Source organism: Rattus norvegicus, chromosome 1 (genome assembly GCF_021556685.1).
Source record: "Rattus norvegicus strain SHRSP/BbbUtx chromosome 1, alternate assembly SHRSP_T2T, whole genome shotgun sequence".
In the NCBI taxonomy this organism is placed as follows: domain Eukaryota; kingdom Metazoa; phylum Chordata; class Mammalia; order Rodentia; family Muridae; genus Rattus; species Rattus norvegicus.
Genome location: NC_141534.1, coordinates 21345988 through 21365696, shown reverse-complemented (window position 1 = coordinate 21365696; position 19709 = coordinate 21345988). Strand labels below are relative to the sequence as shown.

Here is a 19709-nt window from a genome sequence, read left to right as displayed (position 1 = left end):
AGGCTCAGACCACCATGCCTTGTTAAAACCACTAATGTTTGTATGTCAATTTGCAGCTGAAAGTAGTCTTCAAGTCCGAGTTTCCTTGTGGTATCTGGATCTTTGGGGTGCAGTGTAGGCTCATGTCCTTCACAAGTAGGAATATCCTAACTTCTTTATTGTTTCCCGATTGTATCCTTTCTATTTTGTTTCTGTCTTGTAGCTTCAGGTAAGAATTCAACACTATATTAAGGAAGAGCAGAGTCAGGAACTGTGTCGTTTGTGATGATACAGAAAGCGCTTTGGGCTTTTCTCCATGCAGTGAAATGCTGGCTATGGCTTGTCTTCATTATGCTGAGGTACATCCTTCTGCTTCACGGCTTCTTTCATTCTGGGACGCTGAACTTGGTCAGAAGTCTTTTCTAAATCTGTTAAGATGACTGTGTGATTTCTGTCCCTAACCCAGTTCATGCACTACATCACCACATCCCGATTTGCCGGGGCTAAACCACCTTGCATCTCCATAATAAAAGTAACTTGTTATGGCTTTCTTCACGCGCTCTTGAATTCCGTTTGCAAGTGTCTGATTGAGGATTTCTGTTTGTCCAACAGAACGACTGGTCTACAGCTTTTGTTGTTGTTGAGCCTTTATCTTGTTTGATATGTCAGAGTAATAATGCTGGCTTCAGAGAATCAGTTTGGTAGTATTCCTTTAGAGGAAATAAACTGTAAGCAGTAAAGACTTAAGATGATTAAGAATAATATTTTCCACTAATTTAAAATACCCTGAAGGTAGGGCTAGAGAAATGGTTCAGTGGTAAGAGCACAGGCTGCTCTTCCGGAGGACCCAGGTCCATCACCACCATCTACACAGCAGCTAATGACCACGGACAGCTCCAGTTCAAAGGAATCTGATGCCCTCTTCTGGCCTCTGCAGGTACTAGGCACATACATGGTCCACAGACTTACATGAAGGCAAAACACCATTCACATAATAATAATAATAATAATAATAATAATAATAATAATAATAATAATAGCTGTTATTGTTATTGTTATTGTTATTGTTATTGTCATGATGATCATGATGATGATGTTTTTTGAGACAGGGTTTCTCTGGATAGCCCTGGCTATCCTGGAACTCACTCTGTAGACCAGGCTGACCTTAAACTCAGAGATCCACCTGCTTCTGTCTCCCAAGTTCTGGGATTAAAGGTGTACACCACTACTGCCCAGCTTAAAAAAAATTAATGTTGCATTAAAACCCCTAGAGTTTGTAATTTGTGTTAAGGCATTCTACTTGATAAATGAGTTATAAGACAGCTGTCCTTTACTGTAGTAAAAGTTTATCCAGATAACTGTTTGCTGCAAAGACCACTTCAGCTCAAAGATTATTCTAGCTGGGCACAGTGGCGTTTGTAGTCCTACCCTAACTGAGGATTCTGAGGCAGCAGGGTCGGAATATCAGGTCAGTTTGAGCTACACAGCGAGACTCTCAAAAAAATATTCCAAACGGAACTAGTAATTACAGCTTCCTTGGCATCTGAATCAGATGTCTATGTGCCCGATGCCAAAAATCTCAGCAGAGGCCACAGAGACTCGCTTGCCTTCCTGAAACAGGCGAGCTGCTGCCGCTGACAGCCTGCTTTTAGATTTTCTTCTGCAGTGCTGCAGATTGAGCCAGGGCTCTATGCAGGCTAGGAAAGTGTTCTGTGACTAAGATACCGATCTTTAAAACCCTAGGTCTTTTAAAATGCCGTCTTTAACTGTTTTTATGGAAAAACTTTATAAAGTAAGAGGGCAAAACCCATGCTTTTCCCACCTAGATATCATGCTTATAATAAACATGTGGCTCTCGGATCTATAAGTCACATCGGTAATGTCTGGAGTAAAGACGTGAGTGCGCATGGATACTGTCCAGTCAACATTCAAGCTAAGTTCACAGATACACACAGTCTGAATCTGTACTGAGGAGAAGACATTACAAAATGGCCCCTTCTTGTGGTCTGGTGGGTTTGTTTTGTTTCGCTGGTTCAGTTATTAAGTTTTGAGATACACAGCCCAGACTGGCCTCAGATTCACTATATGATCAAGGATGGCTTTGAACTTCTGATCCTCCTGCCCCTATCTTCCACATCCTAGGATTTACATGTGTGCACCACAGCACTTAGACTCCTGAGCTGATGAAATCTAACTTCATCTTTCTTGTCCTCATACCTAAAGGAAGTGGAGAAAATAACAAATTATTTGTTTAAATGATGGTGGTATCTATATGATTTTTAATTTTTAGGATAGTATCATGTAAAAATGTCAAGAATTATGCTTTGTCGTAACCAAAGATCTGCATTATAAAAGTTCTACCCCATTACATGAAGCTCATAAAAAGAAAATATAATACAAGTTTGCAGATGGTTAACCTATGACCAACAGATCACTTCTAGCAGTCTGTAAGTTCAAACTTCAACATACACATAGAAAACTAGAAGCCAATTTCCAAAAAAAAAATTATTTGACATTTCTATATGATTGTGTGCACGTGCACATGTGTGTGCAGGTGTCTGTAAAGGCTAGAAGAGGTCATCAGATGCCATGGAGCTGCTGTCACTCGCTCCACATGAACTACTCACTCTATTGTGGGAACCAAACTCTGGCCCTTTTCAACTCTGAGCCCTCTCTTCAGCCTGCTCTAGGTCTCTATGTTCAAAATACTGGCTGTTCTTAATAAACTCACAAAAGAACTCTATTTAAAGAGCAAAGTCAAACCTTACCCAAACATGTACCTGTTCATAAAATCTTTTGAATCATGTGCAATTTATAACTCAAACTAAATATCTACTATTATTTTTAGACTACATATCTTATTAATATAACTTTTATAAAATTGTTAAGGCTCTAAAAATTCCTAATATAACAGTATTTAATTAGTGTCTTCATGTGCTCTAAAAATAACTAAGCTGGGTTGCTGAGTTACTAAATGCTATACAGACACACATAGATGCGATAATTTTATAAAGCATGAGTCATATCTCTGGAAGCCAGAAATCTTGCTTTGTTCACCTTTATTCCAAAATTAGCTTAAAATTATAATTTTAATGTAAGATTTCTAAGAATAACTACCTTAAAGAAACTTTCTCAACTGGATTATTTGTAAATACTAAAAACTAAATCATATTGCAAAATATATTTAAAAGGCAGTCACTTACATGTGTCCCTTTTCAGTACTTTTTATTCTCTGAAAGTTACATATTGACTGTGTCTTGCTCATATCCACCCATAGCCTCCTCCCTCCAGTTCTCCCTGTGACCCAGCTCTTCTCTCTACAAGTTTCATGTCTTGTTAATTATTTTATTAACAACAAAAAATATTAGTGCTTACATGCGTGCTATGTGTGCTCTTAATGAATTCAGAGTAACTCTTCCACTCTGCAATCAGAGGCTACAGCCCCGTGACATGTGCCTACGAAAGTCTAAGGTACGTGATCACGATAAACACAACAGGGCAACTGCAGCTGAATGATTAAAATGTAACTCCTGATCGTGTGCATGATTAAATTCTAGGAAAGGACTAAACTGAGAAGGTTTTAGATAATCCCTACCCTATTTCTACTTTATGGTTTCTAAAACAGTACACTTTCCTGAATGCTACTCAATGGCAGAGCTTAGCGAAGACATTAGGGGGACACGGGGACACGGGGACACCGGCACAGGGGCACACCAGGAGATCCCAGGACAGAGATCCCCAGCCAGCCAGCATCACTGAAAGTATGAGTGGGCTTCTAGTTCAGTGAGACCTTTGTCTCTAGGAAAGAAGGCAGAGAGGGATAGATGAGTAGCAATTATAAAATTATTATGAGTAAGCAAAGAGTTCGGTAATGCAGGGATCAGTTTTACTTACTTGTGGAACAAGCTAAGGTAACACGCTATTATATTGGGATCTCCAGGATCGTAAATTTCTTATAAAAGCTGTATCAATGAAACATAGTCTCAAAATTGTAGTGAAATAACATTTAGTTTTCTTAAGATTTCACTAACAGCTTGCTCTGGCCTCTGCATGCCCCTGCACAGGCCTGTGTACTTACACTCGTGTGTAGTGCATGGGCACATGAGCACACTCGCACGCACACACATGCAGACACGCACGCACACACGCACACATGCATACACGCACAGTTCATTTGGAGACAGGAAGATTATCCAGGCAGTTGTGATGGAGCGTCCTTATGCATCCTTCCACTAGGGGCGCTGTTGGAAGCCTCCAGGGCTTCAGGGAATAGCACTGGAGGTAAAAATGGCCGACCACAAAATCCCTGTGCTGGAGCAGAACCGGGGCCTACAGCAGCATCTACGCATGCACAAAGTGTCTCTCATCTTAGTCCCGTCTTCTCTCTAACTGTCACACTATGGTAGGCAAAACGGGCAGATTAAATTTTTTCTCTCACCAGTTTTGTCCACGCTGTACATAAATTAATGTTTTTCCTTTCTGTAACTACGTTAATGCCTTTTTGTCTTAACTTGGTGACATTCAGACCCAGAACCAATCATTACAAACATTATCTAAACCAAACTCCCATGTTAAATGTAAACCAGGTGGTCTAGCATTCTCTGTTTTACTGTGTTTATAACAGAAATAGTAAGATTGTGATTTTAAAAAAAAAAAAAAAAAAAAACCTAATTTCTGGAGAAGTAATATGTCTTATAACACCTCGCCAGTCTTTTTCACGATTTTCAGTTGGAAGATACTTCCTAAGATCGGTGAGTTATTACATAATTATGTCACATATAATAAGAAAAACAATTGAATAAAATTTTAGAACCACTCTTCACTCACCTGAAACTTCAAAAGAATGAAAACAGTGCTTATGTCATTCCCAGTGTTACTATTTTAGGGAGTCCTGCTAAACCCTTTTTGTCATTAGATAGTTTTCACAAGGAATTGAAACTAGGTGTTTCAAAATAAAGGCTGACATAATGTTGAGACCAATCTCAATTTTAGAAACTTCATACTTCTCATCTAAGATAGAGATTTCCAAATGGTTACTAGGTAAAACTGTCAAAGAAAAAATTTAAACATTTCATTCTTAAAAAAAAAAAAAAAAAAAAAAGTCTTCAAAAGTTCAGCTTTGTGTAATGAATGGCATCCATTCTACCACAGTGAAGCCAAAGAAACTGCCAGATTACACACAGTAACATTCAGCTTGTGTTCTTGGACATGCACAACTCTGTTGGTAGAAACTAATAAATTCTCTCTCGGTCTTTCTGTTGGCCACTTGTCTTACTGTTGTGCTAAAAAAAAATACCTGACAGAGGCCACTTCAGAACAGAAGGGCTCACTTTGGCTCACTGTGGAGGGGGCAGGCCATCACTGAGGGCGGCAAGAGCTGGAGACAGCTGGTCACAGAGAGATGGAGGCCTGAGCCAAGCTAACTTTCTGCTTTTATCCAGTCTAGGACCTCAGCCCATGGGATGGTACCACCCATATTCAGATTAAGTCATTACACCTCAATTAGCCCAGGATATAAAATCCCTCACAGACACGCTGTTTTACTTACTTTCCTAAAGCTGTGATAGAACACTATGAACAAAGCAACTTACAGAAGGAAGACTTCGCTTGGGCTTACGTTTCCAACACCATCTTGGTGGGGAAGCGTGGCATCGGGTGGGCATGGCAATGGGGAAAACTGAGAGCTCACGTCTCTAACCACAGGCGGGAAACAGAGAGCAAACTAAGCATGGTGGGTCTTCAAACTCTCGAAGCCCAACACCAGGGACTTCCTCCAGCAAGGCCACACCTTCTAAGCATCCCCAAACATCAAGTAACCAAGCGTTCAATGTATGACCCTATGGGGACCATCCCATTCCAACCACCACCCATGCCCAGAGGTTTATTACCATGAGGATTCTAAAACTCAGCAAGTAATCAGGTGGTTAAAGTGGCAAATTCTATGTGACTTTACCACTACTAAAAATGAATTTTTAAAAAGCGATGGCCGTCTGATCAGGCGAGGGGTACAAATGCGAAGGTGGTCTATTCCATGGGACAGCAGCCCTGTTCACTAAGGCACAGCACACCCCAGTGTGTCCCAGTGTAAACGCAGCTCGCACATGACAGAGGGCCAGCGTGGGAAACGTAAGGATTATGGCTGAGTTCGTAGGGAAGGGCCAAACAGCTGAGGGTCCGGATGGCGCGGTGAGAAGAACGGGCTACAGCTCAGAGCCAGTAAGTTCTTCTAAGTGAAATAATCAAAGAAATGGGCTTTGTACTTCAGGAAAACAATGTGGAATCAGCGGAGAGGCAACCGCGGGAAAGAGATTGGCACAGAAGAGACGGGGACCAAATGCACAGCAGCTGATGACTGTGTCTAGAATGACATCGGGCTTTACGGATCGACCACGGGGAGATTTACCAGATGCTCCCTGTAAAAGGAGAAGCACTGTTAAGAAAGAGAGGTGGATGCGGAAACCCAAAAACACAGACACTTGACAAGGGGGGGAAAGAGAGAGAGCAGCTCACAAGGGAACTGAGACAGAGGCAGGGGAATGAAGAAAGTGGAAGTCCCAGACACCAGAAACGATTAAGGAAGGACTGTGTGCACTGTCATGTAAGCAAATCCAGAACTTCCAGTAGATAGGGCAATTATGACACCATCATCAGGGATTTCTGGCTGTGCTGTGGTCAGAGGAGCTCTGGTCCCCACCCTAGACACACTTTCCAAAGCCCCACAGCAATCCTCACGAGTCTCTGGAGCAAGAGACAGCCACAGCCAGGACGTACTTCAGAAAGGTCAGCAGATGAACGTGTGGCCCTGGAGGATGGTCAAGCCATACATACACACTGCACTGTACACACTGTGCCCTGGTCTGTTTCTCATCAAGGACCTGGGACACTCGTGTCTACGAGGGTGGCAGCCTCATGGCTTCAATTTACACATTATCAGAGCATCCTCAAAAGCCTTGTTAGCTACTATCAAAAATATATGGATGAGACTTCAAAAAAAATCTCTGGCCAGACCTTGATGGTCGCTCATCCTTGGGGCTGCAAATCCAGAGACACTGGAGGCCCTGTGGTCTATGTTTACTACCAGAACGACCAGAACTTCTACTTGTAAGCTCATGTCGGGAGGATCATAGTTCATTTTTCTAACCTATAATGGGTAGGGGACTTAAGGTTTAAACAAAAGTTTAAAAAAAAAAATCAATGACAGGAGATATGGCTTGGTGACAGAGTAGGTGCGACCTACTTATTGGGGTGGGTGAGTAAAAGTAAAGAATTAGAAACAGGCCATTCTGAAATAAACGAACTAGAAGAGAAGGTACGGTGCAGATACTCACGGGGAAAGATGCTGTCAGGTCAGTAATGGTGAGAGATTCAAAGGTTGAAAGTACACAATAACTAAAAACAGGTTTAACTAGCTGAGCAAAATCCAGGCTGGGATTGGCAGCCTGGGACACAGCTGAAGGGATTAAGCCACAGTTGAGGCCTGTCCTTCTAATCCTTGATACCTGTTCTTCTAATACTCAAAGACATCAAGGCGCCAGTGGAAAAGTAGTGCCACACTGTACAGTCAGGGCAGCGTGGTCATCACTAGTGACGTAGCCACCAGCCATTTCATAGCGCGTGTGTGACAAGTACTGTGCTGGCCGTTTCACACACACCAGCTCTTCTCATGTCAGGAGCTGAAGGTGAGCGTCTACACAAGGAAAGAAAGAGAAGAGCTGAGAGGTGAATGGCTTATCTTCTGCTAACAGGTGGCTGTCACATCCATTCTGATGGTCTCCAAAGCTCACCCTAGGCCAGTGTCTTAGCTAGGGTTTTACTGCTGTGAGCAGATACCATGACCAAGGCAAGTCTTATAAAGGACAACATTTAATCGGAGCTGCCTCACAGATTCAGGGGTTCAGTCCATCATCATCAAGGCAGGAGCATGGCAGCATCCAGGCAGGCATGGTGCAGGCAGAGCTGAGAGTTCTACATCTTCATCTGAAGGCTGCTAGGGGAAGACTGACCTCCAGACAGCTAGGATGCAGGTCTTAAAGCCCACACCCACAGTGACACACCTACTCCAACAGGGCCACACCTACTTCAAGGAGGCTACACCTCCTAATAGTGCCACTACCGGGGCCAAATATAGGCAACCATCATATCCAGCACTAACAGTCTGTGTTCTGTTACAGAAGCAAGCGGGAATCACAGTACAAGTTAAGAAACCCAGTTTCAATAAACAGGTAGAATGTCAAGGTGACAGTAGAAAGGGGAGGAGTGATACCAAAGCCAGTGCCATGAAATACCAATGATGAAACATTTCTATGAGGTCAGGACAAGAACAAAGGGCAAAGACCAGGGGACTGCAGTGACACCTCTGGGTATGATGTGTTTGGTGAAATGCACAGCCTCCCTACCAACAGAAACTACCACAGATTAAAAAGCTGGCTTTCAACTAAGCTAGGAAGGTAAGGGGTATTCTCAGAAAATGTCTGGGGAGCCCAGCAGTGAATTTACAAACTGACACGTTTTCATACAGTTTATCCAGAACAGAGTCTGGTCAAATTGCCTGGATGCATATGGTGGCTCTGCCATTTACCGTGAGGTAACTTAACCACGATTTTGTCTATCAGGTAAGTGGGTGAGGATGGGGTGATGAGCCCTACCTCACAGCTCTGATGGAACTAAACGAATTGACATTTGTAAGATGATTGGAGGAGCTGGAGAAACAGCTCAGAGGTTAAGAGCACTTGCTCTTCTTGCAGGGGACCCAGATGCAGTTCCCAGCACCCACGTCTGGAACATAATTCCAGGTACAGTGGATACAGCGCCCTCTTCTGGGCTACACAGGGACTTGCACACAAAGCACAAGTATATACATTCAAAGCACACACACACACACACACACACACACACACACACACACACACACAAAACAAAGTAAAATACAATGAATCTTCATTTATAGGTCCTTTTGAAAAATCAAATAATTGAAAGAGGAGACAGGGAAAGGATGAGAAAGAAACAAGGGAAGAAAGGAAGCATGGAGAATGACACAAGCGAACAGACAGAAATGAAAGTGAGGTACGCCAGTCCCGGACTCAGGACAGGGAGCACAGTCAAGAAGGAAGTGCAGCACACGAGGGAAGTGCGGCCAAGTTATTCTGTCCAAGGAGAGCCTGACACAGGCCATGAGGTGACGGGTCAGCAAGCTCCTGAGAGACCAGCAGCCTGCATGTGGAAACCTTCCAGCAGTGGCACAGCCGCCTGAGGAGGTCCAGAAATGCTGGGAATGGAGCAAACTCCTTACAATGAACCAGAAATACAGCGTGTCCTCTCCATCTTGGGGAAAATGGCAGTCAAAATAAGAGAACGCATAATGCTCAGATGAGCATTCTAACACGGTTCATCGTCTATCTTATGAGATAAATGTACTTGGAATCGTTTCTCATGCTAACCAAAGGCACATTTCTCATTCTGAACAAAAATATGCAAAGACCATTGTAATTCCAACAGGCCGAAGTTTTAGCAATCTCTCAATCTAATAACCATCTTAACAAAACTGCATTTAGCTTAAAAAAATTAATAAAATTCCATATCCATTTCTATGCAGAAAGCTTTTCAGAGCAATTGCATCATTGTAAATGTAAAGAAATGGGGCTGGGGATTTAGCTCAGTGGTAGAGCGCTTACCTAGGAAGCGCAAGGCCCTGGGTTCGGTCCCCAGCTCCGAAAAAAAAGAACAAAAAAAAAAAAAAGTAAATGTAAAGAAATGTCATACAAATTCAGTTTTCTGTATCTTCGTAATCCCTAAGGCTACAGGATCATGCTAGGAAAGGAGTTGGTGCTGTTTCTGGAAAACAAGATGAAGGTAGGAAGATGTGGACCAGAGCCTCTGAGGTTAAAACTACCGACATCTTTCCAGGAGATCCCACCATAAACACATAGGTTCAAGAATGCAAAGATGGCCCGGCCCCTTCACCCACCTGCAAAGAAGGACTTCACCCTTCATCCCACCTGCACAAAATAACCGCTCACATTAGAAGAGCAAAAAGAATTAGTAGTAGCATGTCTGCTTGTGTAATTAAGGACTGACAGTGAGGAAGGGATATCATTTGCTATATTGAGATCTCAGAACTCTGTAACAAAAGACAAAGTAACGAGAAAATGCACACAATTTTACTTAGTAGAAGTTTTAAATGCCTTGGAACCCTTCATAAGAACTTATACAAGGACCACATGATCTTTCCAACTCCCCCAAACCAGGTAAACCTGTGTGGTTTTTTTTAAGGTGGGTTTGATTAAGTGGATAGTTATAGAGAAGAACAATTAGATCAAAACTTTGATCTGATAATGTCAGGCTGGGAGAACTTAGCAAGGCCTTTCTGTGTCCCTGTGCCTTCAGGGAAAAGGCCTTTCCTTCAGAGGTAAGGAAGACAACATCTCAAATGTAAGCCAGACAACCCTGTTCCAGGGATGATTAGAAAATTCTTCCTGGGGTTGGGGATTTAGCTCAGTGGTAGAGCGCTTGCCTAGCAAGCGCAAGGCCCTGGGTTCGGTCCCCAGCTCCGAAAAAAAGAACAAAAAAAAAAGAAAGAAAGAAAGAAAATTCTTCCTAAGTTTATAAACTTCTTCAGGGGAAGGGCAGTGGGTCAGAGAGTGAGCTGCCACTCTCCTCAAATTTGGTCCTTAGTTTAAAATGCCTTTGGATTTGGGAATATGGCTCAGTGGTTAAGCGCACTGGCTGCTCTTCAAGAGGACCCAGGTACAGTTCCCAGCATCCACATGGTGGCTCACAAAGATAACTCCAGTTCCGGGGATAGGATACCGTCTTCTGACCTCCATGCCCACCAGGTACACACCTGATGCAGAGACAGGCACGCAGGCCAAACACCCTATACAAGAATAAGTAAATCACTAAAATGAACAAATAAAATGTTAAAGGGTATGGACTGGAAAGAGGACTCAGTGGGCAAAGTGTTTGCCCCACAAGAACGTGACTTCAGACCCCCAGCGCCTATGTAGAAAGCCAGCCATAACAGTGCACGCCAGCAACCCCAGTGCTGGCTAGGCAGAGGCAGGTGGATGCCCAGAGAGCTCAACCAGCCTAGCCAAATCAGTGAACTCTGGGTTCAGTGTTAAAGCAAAGAATCACAGAAGAAGACACAGAACACAAAACTCTGGCCTACACACACACACACACACACACACACACACACACACACACACACACAAACACATATACACATCACATCAACATACACACAAACAATATTTTAGGGCATGACACCAAAACTCCCATCAATGGATAAAGCTCATTAGTTAGGCTTTATGTTTAATGTACACAAGAATTTTCCCCAGTTCTATACACTGATTGCTTAATCACTTTCGCAAACAAGGTCCCATGATGCCCAGACTCTAACTTGCCTTCCAGCCAAGGTTGCAATCAGACACACACCCAGAGTCTTAACGTTCCTTATTCTGACAATCTTCAGTACTGAGTTCAAATAGCAGCATCTAAAGTCATTTGCTTTTTGTAATAGCTACGTTACGCTTTGAGAGTTTCATTTGAGAACTAAAACTTCTCTCAGTTAACAACAGATAAGCCGCACTATGTACACCCGCTACGATTTCTCCTGCTTTCCACGGAGTCTGAGTAGCTCTGCCTCCATTGTGCCAAACAAACATTTATATTCCTGACATAGACATAGGCGTACACATACATAGCTTATAACAAAGTTTTTAAATCATATCCTACTAGATGAATCCATTAGAATATGCCATTTGAACAAAAAGTTAAGATACAATATAAAAACAAATATTAAATTATTGTATTTATACCATTAGGTAACTAGTCAGATATGTGCAGGCTTAGGGGATCTTAGGGGGTAGACCCTTGTCTCATAATCTGCAGCCTGTACAAACAAAGGCTAGAACTCCAGGACTCTAATGACCGTTAGAAGAATAAGACCTGCGTCTTATCTCTAGCCTTGGGAGGAGACATGACATCTCCCCAAAGGTCATGGTTTAACTATGTAAACCTGGCTTCACGAGCCCTAAAACTTATGAGGTCACCATTTAGCACAGTATCTGATGAAAAGCCCTTGACTCTACCTAACAGAGCCAATCACCCAGACAGGGAAATGCCTGTCAGGAAGCTGGATGGTGCAGACCTTAGGAAATCCACCTAGCGTGTACATAGGCCGGCCACCGCCTTCGCCACTGCCCACCTCCTCTCCAGAGTGTTTCACAATACTCTGTACCAAGCCGTATCTACCTGTGTGTCTTCCTTGACTTCTTTCAAGGGGGTCAGGGAACTGAGGGGAGACCAGAGGGAGATCCCGATAAACATGTTACTGGTCTTCAGATGCTTGTTCCTGAAGAATTCCTTTAAAAGCAAGTCTAGAGACTATGGATAGAATTCAGTGATGGAAATATATTTGGAAAGGCCAAGGCCCTGCATTCAACCCCCAATCCAATGACCATTAAGGAATAAAACACTAAAAAGGTCTACATTCTGACTGCACAAACACTCCGTAAACAGAGGAACCGATGAGACCTGGGTCCTGCTCCTCTCAGTGCAGTGCCTAATCCTGAACAGCTGGCCTGTGGTACTCACACACAATGTCAGCTAAGACAGGAGGATTGCTTCAGCTCAAGGCCACCCCGGGCTACGGAGTACCAGATGGCTACAGAACGAAACCTTTTCTCAAAATGACAACATAAATAAACAAAATATTCTGTTTTGGTGAATAATTTAAGTGAAAATCTCCCACAACTATTAAAATACCTGGATTTCTTGTAAGCACCCATGAAAACCATAAACAGCAGCAACAGGACAATGTTCACATAACAGGTTAAAAAGTACATTTAACAAGTGGTGATGCCCTGCCCCCATTTTCCATTTTTTTTTGTATTGTTTCAATGAACTTTTCAGAATATAAATACCCCTGACCAGACGTCACTAATGCATCTGCAATAAGGAGGTCCAGGGGCAGTGGCCTGTTCTAAAGGGACAAAAGAGCGTGTGCAGGCTTCTGCTTCCCTGAAAGTCAGTGAGACCTCACATTCCTCAGCACACAATGCAGCTTTCATCCATGCTGGAAAGTATTCTTGTGAGAATATTTGCAGCAAATGGATGGAATTCTTGTCTCGAGCCCCCATTGAATTATTTAAAAGGACAATGACTGAATGGCTAGTTAGAAACGTTCCGGTGATATTTATATTACAAAGGAAAAGACTTAGGTCTAGCATTTTCTCTCAAGCACTCAGTCAGAAAAAAATACAGTAAGTGTGTGGACTGTGGGCATTGGTCCTGAAATGACCCGCCCTCGAAGCGTTGCGAGCTTCCTCCAGTCGGCTAGCTAACACTTTTACATCCTATTTGGCTTCTAAACGCTGTGGCTTGAAGGGTTGCTTGCACACACTTTGTCCTACCCTACCCCAAAACAGGACTGAAGAGAGAAAAGGAGACAAAGGACGACTAAAACTAGGAAGACAGGTGAAGTGCCCTACCATCTAAATCAAAATAAACTAAAATCTAAGCTTTCTCACAACCAAGTCTGTCTCAGGAGACACAAATTAAACATCCGATATTCAACAAGCAAAAAACATTCTGCCTAAGAAAATGTTCTGATACTGAGATAAAGAGATAAGTTGGGCACGGGGGTGGGGATAAGACCCAAGACAAAGCCTGGGTCTGGCCTGAGAGCCAGGCATGGTGACATATGTGGAAGTAGGGGGACTACAAGTTCGAGACCGTCCTCAACTACACAGTGGGTGGGAGGCCAGCCTAGGCTACGTGAGACTTTGTCTCGAGTCAAGATTAAAATCGAAACAGAACGAGAAAATTCCAATTAGCGTTTTTGGTTTTTTCTAACATGTTAAAGCCTAATTAACAACATTTACTTTTAAATACATAGATAAAATTTCTCTAAGTCACGAAGGCAAAACATTCTGAAAGCAGCTATCGCATCTAGAGAGACATGGTTTTATCTAAGTAAGTTTTCAGTTTTCTGATGGTCTAGCTTAGCCTGAGAAAAGGAAAACGGGAGAAAGTTTTGAAGAATGCACCTAACGAAGGCATAGGTAGAATCTTCTCTCCACAGAAACCCAGCCTGTCCTTTAGTAGGTAAACTGTTTCACATTCTTCTGGTTGTGTTACTGTTCTAAGTGATGCCCCATTAGGAAACTGAGTACTTTTACTTTTTACATTTTTTTACATTTGTGCATGCGCGCGCACACACACACACACACACACACACACACACACACACACACACACACACACCTTCTGGACCAGCAACCCGACATCAGGGTGTGCTCTACTGTGCTGCCCAGATGATGGACAGGGAAGGACTGCTCTCCCACGTGCTGCAGCAGGTAAGGGGCAGGAGAAGACTTCCTGCTCTTATGACCCCAGTTCCAGGGGTTGGGGCAGGGGGGAAGGAGGGTACCGCTCCCTCATCCGCACCACTGCATGGAAAACAAGTGTTAGGGCCAGCTCATCTGCAATTCCCACAAAGTGCAGGGGCCCCGCGCTCCTGAGTATAGCAGCTGGACAGAGGTGGTATCAGTTCCCCTGCTCTCCTGCCCCGGGGCCAGCTCTCCCACTATGCCCAGTAAGGAATGGAGTCAGTTCTGCACAGTCCTCAGACATCAACATGTCCCCAGACCAGGGACATCCACCTGGCCATTGGTGGTAACAGATCCCTGCTGCTGCAGGGCCACAGACCCAGACATGGCCCTTAGTGGCAGCACAGGCCAGGACCCACTATGGTCTCAGGTGGCATCACCAGCTACTCACATCAGACTGTTCCTCACCACCCTCGAGTCTCCAGCCCCGCCTCTCTTCATTGTGCCCACATCCTCCTGTCTCTCCTCTATCTCTCCAACACTGACTGGCTCCTCTTAGTGATTCCAGGGGTCTCTGAGTGTCTGAGGCAATCTCAGGAGTGCTATTCCCCGCTCATGCAGTATGGCACCATGCAGGGGTCATCTCACGCATGGTCTGCCCCTTCCAGACCTGCACGGTGCCAGACTGGGGGTGGTCTCAGGCTCCCTCCTTTTGGGGAGGATTAGACTACTACTCATTTAGATGTTCACAGAACACTGAGCCTAGACATGGGCTTTCTCCTCTCTGCTACCTACTGATGCACATGCGACATGGCAGCCACACCTGACACCTCTGGGGCAGTCAAATTCTTTAAAGCATGGAAGAAAAACCAACCGTGAAAACCAACTCCCACTCCACTGAAAGTGTGCTTTTTAATAAGCAATTATTAATGCACAGGGGTAAATAATATGAAGAATAAAAGCATGTCCTAAAGGGTCACAGACAACTTGATCTTTTTATTAGGTTAAAACCAACTAAAATAGGGGGCTGGAGAGATGGCTCAGTGGTTATGAGCACTGACTGCTCTTCTAGAGGTCCTGAGTTCAAATCCCAGCAACCACATGGCGGCTTACAACCATCTGTAATGAGATCTGATGCCCTCTTCTGGTGTGTCTGAAGACAGCTATAGTGTACTTATATATAATAAATAAGTAAATCTTTAACAAAAAAACAACTAAAATAAACATGCATATATTTTGAAAGAATACAAGGAACCAATTTCAGGATGGTGACCCAATTAAATGGAGGCAGACCAAGAAAGAGACTGTAAGGACGGCAACAATCTGCTGACACCTCACTTTCATTTTTGTACTAGATGTTCAGTTCCTACATTATCTTTTTTTTAAGTAATTAAAAGGAGAGGGAACAAGGAAGGTAGAGGGGTGAAGGGGAAAGAAAAGAGAGGAGAGGAAAAGAAGATAAGGATAGGGAAAAAAGATAACAGTAAACCATGTGCGGACTGAGAGCATCCATGAGGGTGGAGGATAACTCTGAGTGCAGCATGGAGTCTAATACTCAACCTGCTCTCTCCAAATCAAACCTAAGTCCATCCATCCCCTACTTGGCTGCACTTGAGTGTATCTGCTATTAAGGCCTGTGATGACTGTGAGGCCTCGGACTCTCCTAAGTAGACATTCTCCTCAGCAAATAGCCAAAAAGAAGGAAGGAGCTGCACAAAGGAAAGCATGGCTAATCCACTGATTGGCTCTCTGCACTAGAGATGACAGTTCCCATAGGCCTCTGAGTGGGAACACGGTGACTGTCTCTCATTCTTTTGATACTTCTCAAGGGCCAATCACTTATTGAATCTCATAAGCAAAGGGATCAATTGGACATACAGTTCCGACTTGAATCCAGTCTAGTATTTTCCCCAGAAAGCTCCAGAATCAAGAGTCTTCTCAAGAGAACCTCCCAGGCTTTTAGACACTGCTTACAATCCAACACCAAAGCAGGTCATGTGCAAATAGGAAGACATCAGATCCCCATGACAGTCACGGGCAAAACCACACATGAGGTTTCCTGGGTGCCACGCTGTCTGTCTTACCTGCTATCTCCAGGAGGGCACTGACGTGATCTCCGTCTGCCAGCTTCACAAAGCCAACCTGACCTTGGAAAGTGCCAATCCCGTGGAAGGGCAAAGTCAGATGCTTCCCCTCAAGGATCTCCTCAACGAACGGCTTCAGTTCCAAAAGCGCGTCGGTACCTCTAGTGAGAGACATTTCAGCAGCACAATGAAAAATAGAAAAAATAAGTAAACAGGGAATAAAGAAATCCAATTTTTTAAGATAAACTGTATATGATAATAATTATTTCAAAGTTCAAAATATTGTTTAGATCTAACCTATGGTTCAAAACCAATATTAATCTTCAGAGAACTATAGAAGTGACTTGAGTCTTTCCCTAGCTATAATTGCTATAAAAGACATAAGAGCAGATAGTATTTCACTACTCATCAAGAAACTTCTAAGCCAGGTGTGGTAGTGCACGCCTGCAAACACGCCAGTCTGGAGGCTGAGACAGGAAGACAGCAAATTTGAGTTTGAGGCTAACTTGGGCCACAGTAGTAGACTACGAGAAGACCTTGACTCAAAATAAACAAATAATAAATTGCTAACCAAGAAAACATTACCAGAATAACTCAAAATGCTGTGTCCAGAGCTCAGCTGTAGAGCACCTGCTTACCAGGCATGAAGTCCTACCTAGACTCAATCTCCAGTACCTCCAGGGGACAGAAAACTACAACTACATTTTTACTAATTTTTTTTTTAACTAATGATATATCCCAAACCAACCTACCACGCACAAGAACTTTGTCAGGTTGTGAGGAGTGTTCTAAACATCTGTTTGTTTTTGCTTCCAGGAGTGGGGTTTGAGGCAGGTTCTCCTGTATCGAAGGATGGCTCTGAACTTGTGGCCACCCTTCTACCACTTCCCAGATGACAGGCGCGTACCGTGCCCAGTATCAAACCCAGGCTGTGTCTGACAGAGCAGACAAGCACTCTACCAACTTCAGCCCAAGTCCTAAATTAATAAAAAAAAAAAAGAAAGAAAGAAAGAAAAACAAGGACCTACTATTGTTTGCAATGCATTCCACTAAAACTTAAATGGGCATTCCATCTCAAAATACAACACTCTTTATGATACGATTTTTTTTTCATAACTGGATTCAAATAAAGTGTAAGTTTAACTGTTTAACAAGCTAAGTGCTTGTTAGAGAGGTTTAGCCCATGTTCAACTTATGGCCACTTAGTGTTTCAAGTCTCCATTGTTCTTCACACTTCCAGTCAGATACTATCAAATTTTGCACGGTCTGAAACTTAGGGTCAATCACTTTCATCTTGGAAAGATGGCTGCACCTTATCATGAGAAAAAATTAAACTCTCACTAGAGGGCAGCAATTACTTAAAAAAGAAATGAACACGGGCAGCGGTTTAGAGAGGATTTCCAAACTCTCTTCTAACAATCCTGTCGTTGGATCATCGTGTTCACCAGATAAATATGTAAAATATGAGTTTTTGTAGTGTTTTCGTACTGCTAAATTAATCTTCACACCCAAGCTCTGAAGGAGCCCATTCACGCACGTCAGCCATGCATGCACGGCAGCCATGCTGTAGAGACAACATGATGCTTAGAACTGCTTTAGATGTTAGCATTTCTCCCTGCTCCTCCACATTTACCTCTGAAGTCAGGTGTCTCTAATTGCATTCATGGCCATGGGACACAGAGACACTCATAATCCAATGCTGTCCTTCAGTGAATTCTGTGAGGCAACGCCCATGATCACAGAGCACTCACATACCTACAATGAACTGGATCAACTGGAGCCTCTAGTACCACAGAGGGCAGAGCTGAAGAAGTGACGCCAGCCCTTATGAGGAGCCCAGAAGATCACGTGTGGATCCCAGATATTGAAACAAGAAGCTGTAACATTGAAGTTGCCTAGGAGACCCCCAAGATGTTCAAGATGCCAGAGCCATGGGCTATCTGCTGAGGAAAGCTGCTAACGGAGTGGAACCAGCCCAGGAGAACGAAGTTTGTTGCAGTCAACAAAGACGAAAAAGGAGCTGGAATCTGAAGACGCTTTGACATCAGACATGGAGATGCAGAGTTTGGAGTTTGCCCAGCTGGTTCCCCGTCTTGCTTTGGGTGTTATAGTTAAGTGATTGGATGAATGTCAGAAGAGATTTTGAACTTTGGACTTTTAACAGTGTTGAGACTGCTATAGACTGTGGGGGGAGGGGTTTAAGTTGGATTACATGTATTTTTTCTTATGGGAAAGTATGGCCCCCAGAGGCTCATGTGTTTGAACAAGCCTATGGGGGCCAGGGAGTAGAATGTGATGGTTTGTATATGCTTGGTCCAGGGAGTGGCACTATAGGAGGTGTGGCCTTGCTGAAGTAGGTATGTCACTGTGGGTGCGGGCTTTAAGACCCTCATCCTAGCTGCCTGGAAATCAGTCTTCCACTAGCAGCCTTCAGATGAAGATGTAGAACTCTCAGCTCCTCCTGCACCATGCCTGCCTGGATGCTGCCATGTTCTCACCTTGATGATGGACTGAATCTCTGAACCTGTAAGCCAGCCCCAATTAAATGTTGTCTTTTATAAGACTTGCATTGGTCACTGTGTCTGTTCACAGCAGTAAAACCCTAACTAAGACACCAACTCCAGCCTTTTCTTCATTCCCCTGGGAGCCATATGGGCCCAGGCAGAAGTGGGAATAATCTTCTGTTCATCCTGGCTTTGGTTTTCCAAAGAGTCCAAGCTTGAACTTAAGACATCGAACACCACAGAAGACAGCAAGGAATTCTCCACTCCAATAATTAGTGACTTATAGTCAACCTTTATGCAATGTGACACAGGAGACCTGGGATGGAACAGCCTGGCCCTGAGAATGACTGGGGCAAACTGAACCAGACCTGTCTACCCCACCCCAGAAAAATAACAGCCGTGATGACAGACACTGGGAGCGAGAGCCTGCTGGCCACACGCTAAGGGCTCTCGCTCGTACCGACACTGCTTACGGGAACAGCAAGTGCAAGCCAGGCTCTGCCAGAGTTCCTGAATCTTCACCTGGAGTCTCTATTTAGGCTCTAGCATCAGACAGCAGAGTGTTCTAGTTAATTAACATAGGCACTAAATCTGTGTAACAAGGTAACAATGGTATCGGACCAGAGTGTAGTGGAATGTCTTAGCCTCAGAAGTCATTCAACTGAGGCCAGAAGATCAGAGGTCCAAGGCCATACTTGATGAATGCCCCAAGTTTGAGGCTAGTCTACATTATATAAAATAAAGAACCCTGTCTGCATTGACTAGCAGTCATGACAATCGGGATTAAAGACTACTTCATTACATCCCCA

General features: G+C 43.6%; 1 protein-coding gene and 1 pseudogene across 7 annotated transcripts in view; both read right to left on the bottom strand.

Annotated features, from left to right (window-relative positions):
• The window catches only part of Akap7 (A-kinase anchoring protein 7), a 130057-nt gene that overhangs the window by 82673 nt on the left and 27675 nt on the right, over positions 1-19709 (bottom strand). For all 7 annotated transcript variants that reach the window (XR_015628859.1, XR_015628860.1, XR_015628858.1 and 4 more), the window contains 1 exon segment: positions 16397-16557. Coding sequence is in view for 4 of the 7 variants with exons in the window: in XM_087567317.1 (XP_087423443.1) it covers positions 16397-16557 (161 nt within the window). In the remaining 3 variants the exon portion in view is untranslated.
• LOC120100438 (small nucleolar RNA SNORA17) lies at positions 15031-15154 on the bottom strand (annotated as a pseudogene).